This window comes from Notolepis coatsorum (genome assembly GCF_963971535.1).
Source record: "Notolepis coatsorum genome assembly, chromosome: 7".
In the NCBI taxonomy this organism is placed as follows: Eukaryota; Metazoa; Chordata; class Actinopteri; order Aulopiformes; family Paralepididae; genus Notolepis; species Notolepis coatsorum.
In genome coordinates, this window is record NC_140171.1 from 19811438 (window position 1) to 19829784 (window position 18347).

The 18347-nt window shown below is 41.4% G+C and overlaps 1 protein-coding gene across 1 annotated transcript in view; it reads right to left on the reverse strand.

Annotated features, from left to right (window-relative positions):
* Window positions 1-8075: 8075 nt before the first annotated feature.
* The window catches only part of spock3 (SPARC (osteonectin), cwcv and kazal like domains proteoglycan 3), a 50942-nt gene continuing 40670 nt past the window's right edge, over window positions 8076-18347 (reverse strand). Inside the window, exons 8-11 of the mRNA XM_084319115.1 lie at window positions 17796-18017; window positions 16096-16158; window positions 14373-14510; window positions 8076-10545 (exon numbers count right to left, since the gene is read on the reverse strand). Of these exons, the coding sequence (XP_084175241.1) occupies window positions 10382-10545; window positions 14373-14510; window positions 16096-16158; window positions 17796-18017 (587 nt within the window). The 3' untranslated portion in view covers window positions 8076-10381. The remainder of the gene's footprint in view (window positions 10546-14372; window positions 14511-16095; window positions 16159-17795; window positions 18018-18347) is intronic.

Consider the following 18347-nt stretch of genomic DNA (forward strand, 5'->3'; position numbering starts at 1 on the left):
GAATAGGAGAACTAAAGTGCACTATAGTGGATAGGATGACTAAAGTGCACTATTAGTGGATAAGGAGAGAATAGGAGGCCTAAAGTGCACTATTAGTGAATAAGGAGAGAATAGGAGGCCTAAAGTGCACTATTAGTGGATAGGAGGACTAAAGTGCACTATTAGTGAATAAGGAGAGTGAATAGGAGCACTAAAGTGCACTATTAGTGAATAGGACGACTGAAGTGCACTATTAGTGGATAAGGAGAGAGAATAGGAGCACTAAAGTGCACTATTAGTGAATAGGACGACTGAAGTGCACTATTAGTGTATTCGTGTATTAGTGTGCAGGACTCCGTTTCTTTAAATATTTGTTATTATTATTTTTCTTTTTTTATGTACAGGTAGTGTACAGGGGTGTATATGGGTAGATATTTTTCTAGATGGTTTCTTATTTTTCAATTGTCTTTAGGGTGGGAGGGAGGGCCTTTTTGTTACCTTCATGATTTTAATATCATTCTTCTAAATGTATATGTTGTACGTCTTGTTTAAACAAAAAAAAAGAATCAATAAACTACTGAGGGTGGAAAGAAAGTCATATTTAATTTCATTAGCTAAACAAAAAAAAAAGTGGAGACTTGCTTATTACGTCCTCAGGTACCATTTCCTTGCAGCAGCAATAGCCGACAGTAAGAAGAAATGCATTAGTTGCTTGGCACAGTGGTTCAATGGATGAGTCATTTACAGACACGGTGCTGTCTCACGTCCCTGGATAGCAGTGTGTATTGTGTTACGCCCGTCGCTGACTCAGCCACAGTAGTGTGAGGCCGGTAAGTGTGTGTGTGTGTGTGTCTGTGACAGAGTGTGTATTGACCAACAATGACTTTACCATTAAAGTGGGCAATACTGCCTCCTCAGCAGCTCCCCCATAGGCTCGGGCCTCCCTCCATTAGGCTGCTTTTACTGGGGCGCGATTCAGAGACGGACACCGAAAACACACGACGATATACGCGCCGACGGGGAGGGGGGGGTGGGGGGGTTAAAAAACAGAGAAACGGGTGAGCGAGGACAGGGAGGGGCAGGTAAATGGAGAGCATGAGAAAGCGGAGCCCGGGTCATGTTTAATTCAGCACTTATAATGTGTCTCAAACCACCAGATACATAGCAGCACGCTGACTAGTCACACTATCCCCTCTGCGGTAGGCTCCAGTATGGCTCCATCTTGCCCCGTAAGAATAGAGAGAGAGAGAGAGAGAGAGAGAGAGAGGATCCAACCCATCAACTGGAATATTTGGAAACGAGGAGGCCGAATGTCAATTTTAGGTAGTCGTAGTTGGTGCGACCCCCGACTCCGACCCCTGCACCTACCACTGACCCCTGCCCCTACCACTGGGTTCAATTTGACCCCAGCGTTTGAATCGGGGCGTATTTCTCGTCTGGTAACCGAGGTGCTGTGTGACTTAACCATTGCTTGCATTAGGAAAGGACTTGTACTCACCACAACCCTTGTTATTGGGATTATCTGGGTTCCGGAAACAATTATTTTCACCAGGTATAGCCATGGATTTGCATTGAAATGAAAGATTTGTGGGGGGGGGGGCATGGCTGGGGGGGGAGGGTCCTACAAGTCAATTGTAGTGCACTTCGACTCAGTCACTGCACCAGGAGTGGATCACGGCTGTCGGGAGTCGAGGAATAGACTCTTTTGGAGGCGTCTCGCACCATTAGCTTACTGCGGGGGAGGCTACACGGAGTGGAGATGTGTTGAAAGGGTCAAGGGTCAGATTGCAATCATTTCCACAGCGGGAAACTGTTTAGAAAACATAGCAGCCTATACGGGTACACCTTTTTGACAGCTTGAGGAGACATTTTGAAAAGAGCCGCTGTTCAGTGTGAAATAGCTTCTATTTTCAGCGTCCGTCAGGCTTTTAAAATGCATGTAGTCTCGTCCCAGCTTCAGGAGGCGATGGTTTCACATTGGATTGAAAGAAAAAAAGAAACCTGTATATAGCATTATGAAAACGTCAAAGTCCTGGAGAGATAGACCTGTAACAGCTGATATTATCGGGCGATAAAAGCCTCTCACAGATATACGGCCGAGGGCAGAAGTACCCCTGACAAAGCATCCGGAGGATTTCTCAGGACAAAATAAATGCATCACCCTGTGGTGTTTTGAAACGGCGTTCCGTTTCTACTCATCGTTTTACTTCATTTGAAAGACATGTTCATATCTGACATTGTTCTTAGTTTAAGGCTATTTTTATGTGTGTGGCTATTTTTATGTGTGTGACGGAAGAGGGATAGTGAGAACAGTGGTGGTGGTGACGGTGTTACAGTATAACATCAGGTGCTCTTCAAGAACAGGCCCGGTCGTCTAGAAACAAGAACAACAGTGACCGTCCAGCTCACTTTTGATGGAGGTCCATGGTGGAGGTTGGCAGTCTGGGTGTCTGGTGAAGACAGACTGTCTGAGTCGAAACACACTGGTTTATTCATGAGTGAATAATGGATTTTTAGATGCAAAATCAGAGTGTCTTGGATTGTTCTCAGACTGCCAACCACCACCATGGACCTCCATTAAAACCACCACCATGGACCTCCATTAAAACCATCAACATAGACCTCCATTAAAACCACCACCATGGACCTCCATTAAAACCACCACCATGGACCTCTATTAAAACCATCAACATAGACCTTCATTAAAACCACCACCATGGACCTCCATTAAAACCATCAACATAGACCTCTATTAAAACCATCAACATAGACCTCCATTAAAACCATCAACATAGACCTCCATTAAAACCACCACCATGGACCTCCATTAAAACCATCAACATAGACCTCCATTAAAAGCATCAACATAGACCTCTATTAAAACCACCAACATAGACCTCCATTAAAAGCATCAACATAGACCTCTATTAAAACCATCAACATAGACCTCCATTAAAAGCATCAACATAGACCTCTATTAAAACCATCAACATGGTACCTCTATTAAAACCATCAACATAGACCTCCATTAAAACCATCAACATAGACCTCTATTAAAACCACCACCATGTACCTCTATTAAAACCATCAACATAGACCTCTATTAAAACCATCAACATAGACCTCTATTAAAACCATCAACATAGACCTCTATTAAAACCACCACCATAGACCTCCATTAAAAGCATCAACATAGACCTCTATTAAAACCACCACCATGGACCTCCATTAAAAGCATCAACATAGACCTCTATTAAAACCATCAACATAGACCTCCATTAAAAGCATCAACATAGACCTCTATTAAAACCACCACCATAGACCTCCATTAAAAGCATCAACATAGACCTCTATTAAAACCACCACCATGGACCTCCATTAAAAGCATCAACATAGACCTCTATTAAAACCATCAACATAGACCTCCATTAAAAGCATCAACATAGACCTCTATTAAAACCACCAACATAGACCTCCATTAAAAGCATCAACATAGACCTCTATTAAAACCATCAACATAGACCTCCATTAAAAGCATCAACATAGACCTCTATTAAAACCATCAGCATAGACCTCCATTAAAAGCATCAACATAGACCTCTATTAAAACCATCAGCATAGACCTCCATTAAAAGCATCAACATAGACCTCTATTAAAACCACCAACATAGACCTCCATTAAAAGCATCAACATAGACCTCTATTAAAACCATCAGCATAGACCTCCATTAAAAGCATCAACATAGACCTCTATTAAAACCACCAACATAGACCTCCATTAAAAGCATCAACATAGACCTCTATTAAAACCATCAGCATAGACCTCCATTAAAAGCATCAACATAGACCTCTATTAAAACCACCAACATAGACCTCCATTAAAAGCATCAACATAGACCTCTATTAAAACTACCAACATAGACCTCCATTAAAAGCATCAACATATACCTCTATTAAAACCATCAGCATAGACCTCCATTAAAAGCATCAACATAGACCTCTATTAAAACCACCAACATAGACCTCCATTAAAAGCATCAACATAGACCTCTATTAAAACCATCAGCATAGACCTCCATTAAAAGCATCAACATAGACCTCTATTAAAACCACCAACATAGACCTCCATTAAAAGCATCAACATAGACCTCTATTAAAACCATCAGCATAGACCTCCATTAAAAGCATCAACATAGACCTCTATTAAAACCACCAACATAGACCTCCATTAAAAGCATCAACATAGACCTCTATTAAAACTACCAACATAGACCTCCATTAAAAGCATCAACATAGACCTCTATTAAAACCATCAGCATAGACCTCCATTAAAAGCATCAACATAGACCTCTATTAAAACCACCAACATAGACCTCCATTAAAAGCATCAACATAGACCTCTATTAAAACCATCAACATGGTACCTCTATTAAAACCATCAACATAGACCTCCATTAAAACCATCAACATAGACCTCTATTAAAACCACCACCATGTACCTCTATTAAAACCATCAACATAGACCTCTATTAAAACCATCAACATAGACCTCTATTAAAACCATCAACATAGACCTCTATTAAAACCATCAACATGGACCTCTATTAAAACCACCACCATAGACCTCCATTAAAAGCATCAACATAGACCTCTATTAAAACCACCACCATGGACCTCCATTAAAAGCATCAACATAGACCTCTATTAAAACCATCAACATAGACCTATATTAAAACCATCAACATTGACCTCTATTAAAACCATCAACATAGACCTCTATTAAAACCATCAACATATACCTATATTAAAACCATCAACATAGACCTCTATTAAAACCATCAACATATACCTATATTAAAACCATCAACATAGACCTCTATTAAAACCATCAACATAGACTTATATTAAAACCACTACCATGGACCTCTATTAAAACCATCAACATGGACCTCTATTAAAACCATCAACATAGACCTCTATTAAAACCATCAACATAGACCTCTATTAAAACCATCAACATAGACCTCTATTAAAACCATCAACATAGACCTCCATTAAAAGCATCAACATAGACCTCTATTAAAAGCATCAACATAGACCTCTATTAAAACCATCAACATAGACCTCCATTAAAACCATCAACATATACCTCTATTAAAACCATCAACATAGACCTCCATTAAAAGCATCAACATAGACCTCTATTAAAACCATCAACATAGACCTCTATTAAAACCATCAACACAGATCTCTATTAAAACCATCAACATAGACCTCTATTAAAAGCATCAACATAGACCTCTATTAAAAGCATCAACATAGACCTCTATTAAAGCATCAACATAGACCTCTATTAAAAGCATCAACATAGACCTCTATTAAAACCACCACCATAGACCTCTATTAAAAGCATCAACATAGACCTCCATTAAAACCACCACCATATACCTCTATTAAAAGCATCAACATAGACCTCTATTAAAACCATCAACATAGACCTCTATTAAAACCATCAACATAGACCTCCATTAAAAGTAAGCTGGACAGTCACTGTTTTTATTCCTAATGTTCTTAATTTGTTTGATGTTAAGGCAGTAAGGTATTTTATATACTTTTATTATGTATAACATTTTTTTTACAGTTTTTCATACTGTTTTGCTGTCTTTTATAAATAAATTAATTGATATTGATGGATTAGATTCCTCTGTGGAGAAATCAGACCCCTATCTGATGTTATCTAGATGTTAATTTCAGCGGTCAGCAGATTTCTCTCACAGGGAAACGCTGTGAAAGCGAACATGTTATGATATTTACACAGTGACTTCCCCCTATCTGAGCTGCTGACAGGTTCTGCTGCCAACCACCAACACACACACACACAGAGACACACACACACACAGGCACACACAGACACACAAACACAGAAACACACACACACACACAGAGACACACACACACAAACAGAGACACGCACACACACACAGACACACACAAACATACACACACTCAGACATGCACACGCACACATACAGACATACACACAGACATGCATACACACACACAGACATACACACTCATAGACATGCACACACAGATACACACACACACACACACACATACGCACACACAGACACGCACACACACACGCACACAAGCACAAACAAATACACACATACATACATACACATTGTTTGCGTGCCTCCAGGCTGCAGCTGTAACATGGGGTCCTGTGAAAAGGCTGTTCAGTTCTCACAGGGAAAAAAACCTTTCCTGTTTCCAGGTCACTGGATGTGTGCGTGTGCGTGTGTGCGCTTGTGTGTGTGAGTGAGTGAGTGTGCACGCACACCAGCGTGTGTGCTGTGTGTTGTGTGCACGCTTGTACTCTATAGGGTGGGGGTGAAACGCTCTCATAAAATATTCACCTGCTGTCCTCCTACATAATGCAATAATGCTCCTGTACCCAGGATGCATTGCATACCAACAGGGGAGGGACAGCAGTGAAGTTTTGTATTTAGACGTGAAGCACCTCTGTGACCGGCTCACTGGCTCGCTCGCTCGCTCACTCACTGGCTCGCTCGCTCACTCACTCGGTGACTCGTTCACTTAAAGGCTTCCATGCAGGGCACTTTGCGTGGGACCGGTCCGCATCCATCACTCATTCTGTCTCTGGTCTACAGTGGACCACGTACAGTTACACATCGGTTCATATAACCATAGCTGGTGACTGAAGGGTGGCTGGTATTACATCTACAGTGCCCACCATGTCTGCCTACGTGCCCTTGAGCAAGGCACTAAACCCCCCAAATTCAGCTCCAGGGGCGCTGCACTGCGGGGCAACCCTGCGTTCTGACCTCTCTGATGAAATGCATGTGTGTGTGGGGCAATGCAGGGGCGTAGGTTTGGTTTCGACATTGGGGTTGGATTTAAAGCGGCAATTGAGTATTCTCTTCATTTCCTGTATTCTGGTGTACTTTTTTTTTGTACCATCAATTTATGGTCCTGTAGGGGTATATAAACGTTTTGACCCCCTTGGTTTTTTACCTCTTTTGGCGAGGGGGTTGTCTTTCATATTAGCTAAATATTTTGAGAGGGACACATTTACCTCTTCTCAATATTGAGGGGGACATGTCCCCATGCAACCCCCCCCTAAACCTATGCTTATGGTGTGGGGCACTATGTGTGTGTGTGTGTGTGTGTGTTTGTGTAAGGAGGGATAGGTGAAAAGGCACATTTCAATTGCCTTGTGTGCATTGACAATAAAGTCATCTTCTTGTTCTTCTTCATAAGCATTAACCTGAATCAGATTTCTATTTTGTTGTGCAGTTATTAGATCCCACAGCGCCCCCGGGATAATGGCATTAGTAGACAAATCTATTGTGAACTAATAGCACGAGGACCAGCCTCACACTTCACCCTGGTAACGTCTGGCTGAGACTTGAATTGCATCCCGTTTCACTTTATAATTTAAAGGTAGACTACCGCCAGCAGCTAGTCACACTGGCGTTTTTACTGTTCCTGGTTCCCACACTGCAAAGATCTCCCGGGTGTGTGTGTGTGTGTGCAGGGCCTGCCCCATGGGTCTGTTGGGCCCTAGACGAGAACCTGAAAATGCCCCCCCGCCCCCTAGTAAAAAATAACATCAGAGAGAAACACTGTAACTGGTGAAATTGATTCACCAAACTACATTCGATCATCTTTGCAGACGCCTCATTTCACCAGTGTTTCTCTCAGACGTTGAGCAAAGGGGGGGGGGGGGGGGGCACTCGTAGTATTATATATGCATTTTTTTACTACGAGTGGGACCCCCCCCCTTTCGGGGGCCCTAGGCGACTGCCTGTATGGCATGTAGGACGGGCCAGCCCTGTGTGTGTGGTATGTACAATAGCTGCACAGTAGTCAGTTCTCCTTCTCGTGGCGTCTAGTCACCAACATCTCAGGCTCCGTCAGGATGTCAGCTGCCTAAAAAGTATGTGAAATATGAAATACAGAACTGAAACGTCGTGCATGGAACCAAAACATGGTTATATGGAAGTAACAGGCTGCCTGTGGTCCAACTTCAAAGGTCTAAAGTCACGACTCACTCCAGACAGTCCGGCTGACTTTGGTCAAGAGAGTCTTTATTTCAGCAAATCATACATAACACTGTAAAAAAAAATGCATCTGTATCATAACCTTTTAAACAATATCATATCAGACCTGTCATGAGAGCGTGTGATTGGTTGGTTGCACGTGGCTACAGTGTCAAAGGTTATCAAAATGATGATGTCATCACTGCCAAAGAAACGATACACTCCTTAAGACTATGACCTAAATGTTTTCCCATTATATTTCCACCAGGAAGTGAGTTGAAATTCCAAATAAAGAAAGGGGGTAGGGGGGGGGAATCCTCATTGAAAAAATAGATGGCACTTTTCCAGAGTCTTAACTTGGAATTTCAACGAGATGTCGTATTCAAAATGGAGCCAAACCCAATGACGGAATCCTGATCCTACACAAACATCGGTTTGGCTGGTCCAGGGTCTGCGTGATCGAGCAGACTAACAGAGAATGAACAAATCTGGACAGAGTTTATCGGCCCCTGACACAATTATCTTATCTTACAGAGGATCAAGTAGGCTACGAGTCAAGCTTCTGAAACAAAACGAAAGCTAACACTGTAAGATGATCGCCATTTTGTCGCGACGCTACCTAAACCAAAGCTTTGTCTAGCAACCACTAATATAAAAACACTTTCAACTCCGGCAGAATGTTAAGTATGTGTTTGTATTCCTGTCTGTGCTTCTCTACATTCAAACTAATCTACGTAACAACTCAAAAGACCGAAGAGAACACCTGAAATAAGGCCTATATCATAACACTGTCATAAGAGAGACGAAACATAACACAAACCATGATGCTACTCACCAAGAATACCAAAACTAAAGAATGCTACGTTTTTTTTTTTTTTTTTTTTTAAGATTTGCTTTCATGACATACTACAAATGCTGCTCTTATGAAGTGTATTTGATGGTCTTAAGTCAGGTCTAGTCCAGTACGCATGCTTATCCTCGTATATCAATCCTTACCACTGAAAGGCACGCCGTCCCCCATACACTACAGGGTCCTCGCCAGACACACCCTCAACAAGTCTGTCTCTTGTGTTTTTTGTATTTGTGAGAAAGAGATGGTGATTCATAGTGAGTACTAAAGTATTTTTTTTTCTTACGATTTCAAACATTTAAATACTGTATGCTCTATGCAAACCTGAACATTTAATATACATTAAAACCATCTCTTGAAACTGAGCTAGCATACATTTTTTTATTTTTTTTTTCATCAGCTCACTGACGGACAACAGGTCCATTACACATTTGTCAAAGGATCGTGGCTAAAGCGGTTTTACTCTGTAAGTGTAGGTTTGTTTGTTTGTTTGTTTCACCAGTTCATGCGTCGGGGGAACAACTCCAAGCCGAACTCCCGTTGGGTTTCAAGGCTCGCCTCCTAGTTCTACAGAGTGAAACCACCGACACACAGGAGAGGACATGCTACGGCCAGATTGGCTTCATCTTCTGTATTTTTTACGAAACAATGCCATAGAAAAATAGATCACTTTTTTTTCCTCTCTTCTCTCTTCTCGATATCGCAACCCCCCCCCCCCCTCCCCTCCCCCTCGTAATAATTTGGCATTTCCCCCGTAGCGAGTCCATGGAGATGAATGTTGTGATTGTTATCTAGTTCACGCTGCATGTTTTGACTTAAATCTTCTAATGAAGCATGTCTATCTCTTTATCTTGCTTTTTTTGCACAGTTATAGTTGGCAAATCAGGATAAAAAAGAAACCTAGAGAGTGCAATAATCTCTTATCTACATCATCAACACCTCACCTATACACAGGATCATTAGATTGAGGGATGAAGGGAGGGGGGAGGGGGAGGGGGGAGAGGGGAGGGGGGCGGAAGGGGGAAAAGAAATCTCTTTAACATTGTGCCTCAGGCATCAGCACGCCATGTGCTGCACAAGGACAGGACACACTAGAAGACATGGACTGTCCAATGAAGGGAGAGGTCATTGCACATGTGATCGTATCCAAAGCGTCGGATTGGCGGTTGATAAAAGCTTTAGGGCTATATTAGTCCTCGTCGTGTTCTCTCATTGGTCGCTACAGGTACTCGAGTGACAAGCTCCGCTAGCCAACCGCGTGTTAGAATAAGACGGGAAGAGAAATCATAAACGCTTACCAGGAATATCGGTATTGACTTATTAACAAACGATACACAGAGAGTAGTCCATAGGCTGTTAGTACGAGTAAGTATCTGATCTGCTTGGGGAGTCACCTAGAAACGTGCAGTTTGATCAAACAAACAGTTTTCTCTTTTTCTTTAGTTTTGTTTCTCTCTCTCTCGCTCTCTCTCTCTCTGTAAGATTATGACAGATATTCATCATCATCCTCATCATCATCCTCATCTTCGTCATCCTCGTCATCCATCCCGGCCTGGTCAGTGAGGACGAAGGAGTCTTCGTCGTCGTCGTCGTCGGAGAACAGAGAGTCTCCGCTGCCGAGGTCGCCGGACGACTCCAGGACCACACCTGCCCAGGCGGGAAACAGGAAGGAGGCCCAATTAAGCTCAGCCAATCGAGGGGTGGGAAAACAAAAACAGCACTCGGCGGATACATGTTTTGATCGTGGCAACTTAGAAATAGGACAGTATGTCAATGGAACATTCTATTTGACGATTCTCAAATGGTAAATGGCATTTATATATCTCTTTTATCCAAAGCGCTTTACACTTTTGTTCTTCACATTTTACCCATACACTCACACTGAAGGCGAAGGTGACCATGCAAGGTGCCAACCTGCTCATCGGGAGCAATTAGGGGTTAACTGTCTTGCTCAAGGACACTTCGACTCACTGCCCGGGAGGAGCGGGAATCGAACCGGGAACCTTCCGATTACCGGACGACGCTCTACTTCCTGAGCCACTGTATGTCAATGGAACATTCTATTTCACGATTTCAATGATGTTGCATATTGTATAAAGCTGCTGTCGAATGGAAATCTCAGAACTCCAGTTTGAGCTGTTTGTTTGTCTGTTTGCTAGATATTGAAAAGAGCACCTGTATAATCCCCATTAGCTGCCAGTGAGTCTCTAGGTGCTGACTTGATTTTCGATTGATTCTGTATTAGTCCTACGGGGGACAACTCTAATAATTAGTGTAATTGTTTTAACCGATTATTCCTTTTTGGTCTCGTGTTTTGTCTCCTTTACTGTGATCATCTGTCTGTGTATCTTGTGACGTTGTTGCGAGCGAGGGACCAGAGTGATCTCATCGAGACTCAAATACAGGACTGAGTAATCATTGCGCTGGTTCGTTAGTTTGCTGGTTGGTTGGTTAATGGGAGCATGCATGCGTGCCGCTCGCGACTCTATGCTCAGCCGCTTCCTCTGTCGCTTAGATTTATTTTTAATTTATTTGTTTATTTAGACGGGACAGAGCATATTACTGGACACTACAAATAAATGCAGTGTAAATACACCGGATTTAGCAAGGATGCTCATTTTCATCCGCAGTCCCCACACAAAGCATAAAAACGAAACATGCAGGCAGTGAAGTATAACATGCTATGAGACAAGGCATAAAAACATACATACAGGTATAAAGGGTGCACTACAATACTATTTGACTACATGGTCAGAGGTTTGGTTGTCGAGTAACAATTTTTTTTAGATTGAATTTAAAAGATGGAAATTATGTACAATCTCGTATGGTCAGTGGTAGATCATTCCAGATTAAACAGCCCTGGGCCCTCATTTATCAACGTTGCGTACGCACAGATATGTGCGTAACCCCTGCGTACGATCATTTCTAAGCAAAGTGTGGGACTTATCAATTTGAACTTGTGCTTGACTTTGTGCTTGACTTTGTGTGTATATCTACGCACAGCTCGGAGCATGCGTACCGGTAGAATATGAAGACTACAACGCGGAAATAAGCTTCCCATTAGTTTCAACACTGGCGTGTTCTGTATGAACCGTAATTCATTATAGTTCATTGTAAAATAGCAACAGTAGTGTAATTATGGTCAAAACCCTATAAATAGCATTTGGAATAATAGGTCTTTCTCTCCGAATGAATGCAGCATGGTTTATATAGCGTTATCGGAATATACGGGGTGTACTGACTGACTGCGCTCCGCGTAACTCAACTCGTTATTATTTTGCGCACAGACCGCAGAAACACGGGAACGTTTTGATTATATTTAAAAGGCTTTGCCATAACATTAAACGAAACAAGTGGAATTTCGAAGCTGTAAGCAGAATATAAGTCATATGAACACCCACGATATAGTGTTCTTCCCCCTTCCTACTGTAGGAAAAAACGCATTGCAACGAGAACAGAGGTTATTTGTTGAGTTTGTGTATTACAAAACCCTTGCAATAAATGAATGAAAAGCATACATGCTCTGGATACAGACTAGAGCATATATCGTGTGGGTGATATGACTTGTATTCTGCTTACAGAATTCCACATATTTAGTTTTACAATGGCAAAGCCTTTTAATATAAATCAAAACGTTCCCGTATTTCTGCAATCTATGCGCAAAATAATAACGAGTTGAGTTCTAACAAAGAACGTATTACATGCTGGGTAGGCTGATAGAGTAAACTATTATATGAATATGAATATGATATGATATAAGGTATACTGGTCCGTCCGCGAGGATAGCGAGGAGTCGGATAGCCATTAAATGCCATTTGAGAATATAGGCTATTAATGCAAAGCGACGGCCTATAGCCTATACATATTATTTAATGTTTTCATAAGCGTAAAGATACAACAGCTAGATTAATGATCAAGTTAGTTTACTGTGCAGGGTTCGCAGGGCTGTGCCATGTGCTATTATATATGCGCAAGTTACTGTTGCATAATGTAGGCTATGGCTGCTATTATATGTAATTCATATAGGCTACCTAATACCGACAACAAAATAGATGCCTCTACATATCATATTATTATAGCCAATCGAACACAACTAATAAAGGCATTCATATTCCAGCATGGTTATAATGACACACCAACGCCAAACAGTGGTCAACGAACGGTCTTTATTAGTATTTTGAGCTGTCCAGGCAGAATTGCAGCAATGGTCTTAGGGAGCCGTTGATATCTGACATCACCATGTACAAGTCAGCCTTTTATTTATCCCATAACACGGGTTGTGTCTTCTTGGTTCGGCAGCGCCTCCGCTCCGTGAACAATCTCTCGTGAAGTTTCTCATAGTTCGCTCGGGTCAGTCCATTATTTCACATCCCATGGGGGGTGTTTCATTACCATATATGGATAATCATGCACGAACATTGACGGTAGAACAAAGAGGTATTTATCAACACGGATAAATCCCAATATTTCTGTGCGTACACACATTCTAAATTCTGTGCTTACGTATGAAAATAGAACACTTTCTAAGAATTGTTGATAAATGAGGGCCCTGGACTCAGAGGGTGTTTTTAGCAAAGGCGGTTTGCCGGCCTAGATCGCCGGGACGCTCAATTGCACAGCCTCCCGAGCACCAGTCTGTACCTGAGTCCAGGGGTGTAAAAAGTACCCAGAAATTATACAAGTGAAAGTATGGGTACCGTCTCAAAATCGTACTCAAGTAAAAGTCAGAGTATCTGGCTAAAAACACACTTGAGTAAAAGTAAAAAAGGTTCTACTTTTAAATGTACTTAAGTACTAAAAAGTTAAAGTAAAAACTTTTTTTTATTCCGGGGCAATGAAGTGTTCCGTATCGTCCTCTTCATCACTCGTACTATCGTTTGTGGCCATCTTCTGTAGCTTGTCACTCTGACTGTCTATTCTTCTGATAGCAGGTGTTTAATCAAAGATCCCCGCTTTCTGGTCTGGCAGAAGGACCAATCAGCATGGGTATGGGCGGGTTCATTTTCCATTGATGGGGATTTGATTGGCTGTTTTTAAATAAAGTGCGGCCGCAGGATTAATAACGTTAACGTTAGTTCGGCCAGAGAAACAAATATACGAATTAGAATGGTTGGACCTGCGAGATTTGTACTTTGTAGGTCTGCATTTTCAAATGTAAGGAGTAAAAAGTATGTTTTTTTTTCTCTGAAATGTAATTGAGTAAAAGTACAAGTATACAAACCTAATAATACTTGAGTAAAGTACAAATCCCCCAAAAACAGTACTTAAGTATTGTAACGAAGTACAATTACTCAAGTAATTTACACCCCTGCCTGAGTGTAACTGCTGCGTGTTCTATATGCTGATCAAGTCGCATGGCCGTATGAAAGCCAATGAAACCCCTTCCAATGGTTTTCTTTCGTTTTGGAGATGCAAGGCTTTTATCCGACAACAACAGTATGATACGTCTGATGATGATGATGTCATTCACCCACCACAGTCCGCGGGGCCATGGGTACGTGAGCTGGCCACCTCGTTGCCATAGTGATCCACACACCAGCACTGGCCACTGCTGCTGTGGCACTGGTGGGACCTGTAGTAGCCGTCCTCGTCACACGACGGCAGGTACTGACCTGCAGACACACACACACACACACACACACACACACACACACACACACACACACACACACACACACACACACACACACACACACACACACACACACACACACACACACACACACACACACACACACACACACACACACACACACACACACACACACACACACACACACACACACACACACACACACACACACACACACAGAGGATGGGTCAGGATAAATGTGTGGGTTGATGTAGTCTTTCAGGGCCCCGTTCCCCGTACCTGGTTCAACTAAGTCGATCAAGAGTCACATTATCCAGATTCAGTTAACCCGATGTTCGAAGCCGGGATTTTCCTGTTCCTCGAAGGTGGATTCAGTCTCGTTAACTCGATTCAGACTTGAGACCCAGGATAAGTGCGCGCGGCCGCTTCATTTGAAAAGCCAGCACGTATCGATAGCAGAGATCCTGATTCTCCAGCGGCATTGATTGATTAATTGATTTAAAACTTTATTAACATATTGCAGTACGGCTCAATCGCCTCGCCGACAAGTTAAATGCGTTATCTATAGGCTAATTTTAAGTCCCTCATTACCTCAATCAATCAGATTATATTTCTTTAAACTTGCCTGCTGGATTGAATAATCAAATGAGATCTTGCTAGCGAAAATAATTAGTAAAACTGTTATACAGAATAACGATACGGCTCCCTTACCCATTGATTGATGTATGGTCGATCTTTTACTTATCTTCTCTGTGGTGTAACGGGTTCTTCTTTTGACTTTCACGCAGACGACCGGGGTTCGAAACCCAGTCGTCTCCTTCTTTTTGCAATATAGGAATAATTCAATTTGGTGCACGTTGAGAGCTATATAAAGAATGACATCCTCAATGCATGTAGACTTATAATATTTTAACTTAAAACCAGGCTACCTTTGCGTATAATCATTAATATTATATTCCAAAAAATTATATTGGAAACACGGGGTTTCGAACCCCGGTCGCCGGGTTGCCAGGATTGAGCACTACCGCTGAGCCACTGTGCCAGAACAGATAAATTCATTGTTTATACATTAATGAATGAGAGACCCGTGTTTAGAATATTCTTTATTTTGTTGTTGTTGCACCGAGCGAGCGCCACGGTATATAACGTGCATTATTTAGGACAAAGTGAATTTAGTATCAGCATTTTGGGTCTATTTTACATTTCAAAAGACCCCTCTGGAAGAATGGAGCACAAAAACGTAATTCAGAATGGTATAACGCAGATCCTAGACTGTGGGAATAATTTCAGGAAACGCGCTGTCACTCCTTTGCGGGGGCGTGGCGATGGTTGATCCGGCTAACTTGAACTTAAACCCTGCTTTCGACCAGGCTCAAACTTTTGGATCTGTTGTCATGGTGATTTGGAAAATCCAGGTACGGGGAACCGGAAAGTCCGGCTTAAGTCAGACTTAACTGAAAGTTATCCGGCTAACTCAGTTATCCAGGTACGGGGAACGGGGCCCAGGAGAATGATAATGATAACAACAAAAGACAACACAATATGGTACAAACGTGTGTGTGTGTGTATGTGTGTGCATGTGTGCATGCATGTGTATGACTCACCAAGCAGTTTCTTCCCCGCCTGTTTCTTGTTGATGTTGGACAGCTCTGCTTTACAGGGGGAGTCTGGTGGGGGGCAGGAAAACAGTGTAATAATGGAACCTTGTTTTTTTCATTTGTTTTTGTCATGATGTTATCCTACCCCGTTGTTTCTGCCTGTCTTTCATTGTTTTGAGAACACATTTTTAACCCTGGTTGAGCAATATCTGTATTGTGTTCTCTTGCATTGTCCTGGGTTGTACTGTAGTGGATTGACTTTATTTAAATAATATATATGAGACAGAATAAAAGTAGTAACACAACAAGATAAAAACTAAGCAAAAAACTGTGGAAATCACCTAAAATACAAGATTAAAAACAAAGCTAAAAACTGTGGAAATCACCTAAAATACCATAAAAGATAAAAAAAAAAAATATATATATCTGGTGGGTAGTGATCATATGGCTTTGGACTGTGTATAGGTTAGTATAGGAGTATTGATCTTTAAAGTGGGTTGAAGGATGTTCCAATGAGTCGGGAGCGTCAACAGAAAAGACAGACCTTCCAAGCTCAGAACGAGCACGAGGAACATGAACAAGTCAGATAGGGTCCAAAATTACAATCCAGCAACATTGTGATGTAAATTAGCAGCTTACCAATAAGGGTTTTGTATATAGACAAATGGCAATGATTATTGCGCCTCTCTGCAAGAGAGGACCAACCAACCAACCGTATCATATAGGAGATCTTATTATCATAGCTCAGGTGGTTTAAGAGTGGAAGCAGCAGCATGTCTATAAATTACATCAACATAATCCAAAACAGCTTCAACAATTATTTTCCTACTGAATGCTGGTTCTGTTTCTGTAAAATAAGAACATTTTCTGTCACAACCTGCTGGCGAAGTTGTCTATATGGTATTTAAAGGTAAAGACGGTAGTGAGGTAGTGAAAGGGTTAACCTTCTATAGTGTGGTAGTGAAAGGGTTAAAGGAAAAGTAAAGGTTCTCAATGGCCAGTTGTACAGAATCAGCAATACTATACACAATAGTGTCATCAGCATAAAGATGGGCTTGACAACCATTCAAGGAAGAGACAATATCATTGTTATAAATGGTGAAGAGGATGGCCCCCAAAATTGAACCTTGTGGCACACCTTTTGTTTTTCTGACTTCTATTGTAAACCTGTTCTGACTTATATTCTAAACTTGTTCTGACTTCAATTGATAAAAATTCAGACAGGGCATTTCCCGATTTCACACACTGTCGCCTCTCAAACATAATTCTGAAACTAATCACAACGCCTTTCTACCAAAACCAATACTAGATCATCTTTGTGAGAGTAAGGGATGTATCAAATGCTTTAGTTAGATCTACAAAATGGGCAGCGCAATGTTTCTTCCTATCTAATGCCGGTATTATATCATTTGTAACTAATGTAATAGCTGAAATTATGCTGTGATTAGCTCCAAATCCAGATTGGTGTCTACTGAGCGACTTGAAAGAAAATATTTAAATTGATTGTTTAACAAAGATTCCAGGATTTTTGTCTGCCTCTATCAGCTCCTTATGTAAAGGAATCACATTTTTCAAAGATTAAATATATGCATTAATTAACTGGTCAGTGATTTGTTTTTAGAAAGAAATAATACAATGAATCCTCTCCTGTTGAATTCCTGGTATGCGTGTGTGCTAGTGTGCGTGTGCATGCATATTGTGTTTACCTGTGTGCCTCTGGAAGCATGTGCACCACTCAGAGCTGGTGATGACTTCATCAGTGTGTGTGTCACAAGATCTGAAGAAAGCATCAGAGCAAGGCTCGTTCCTGTCTAGGTAGAGGCTCCTGATCTCCGATTGGTCCAGCTGGAGGTCAAAGTTTGTATCCAGGCGGGAGAACATCCAACCCAGAGGATCTTTACAGATGGGAGACGCGCCATTTTCAAACCCTGGGGGTGAAGGAAGGAAGTAGTATACAAATTTAATAAGGTAGCATTAAGGAATGACGCAGTAGTATAAAGGAAGTAGTATGTCTAATTTAATAAGGTAGCATTAAGGAAGGATATAGTATACTAATTTAATAAGGTAGCATTAAGGAATGACGCAGTAGTATAAAGGAAGTAGTATGTCTAATTTAATAAGGTAGCATTAAGGAAGGATATAGTATACTAATTTAATAAGGTAGCATTAAGGAAGGATGTAGTATACTAATTTAATAAGGTAGCATTAAGGAAGGATGTAGTAGTAGGCTATAAAGGAAGTAGTATATCTAATTTAAT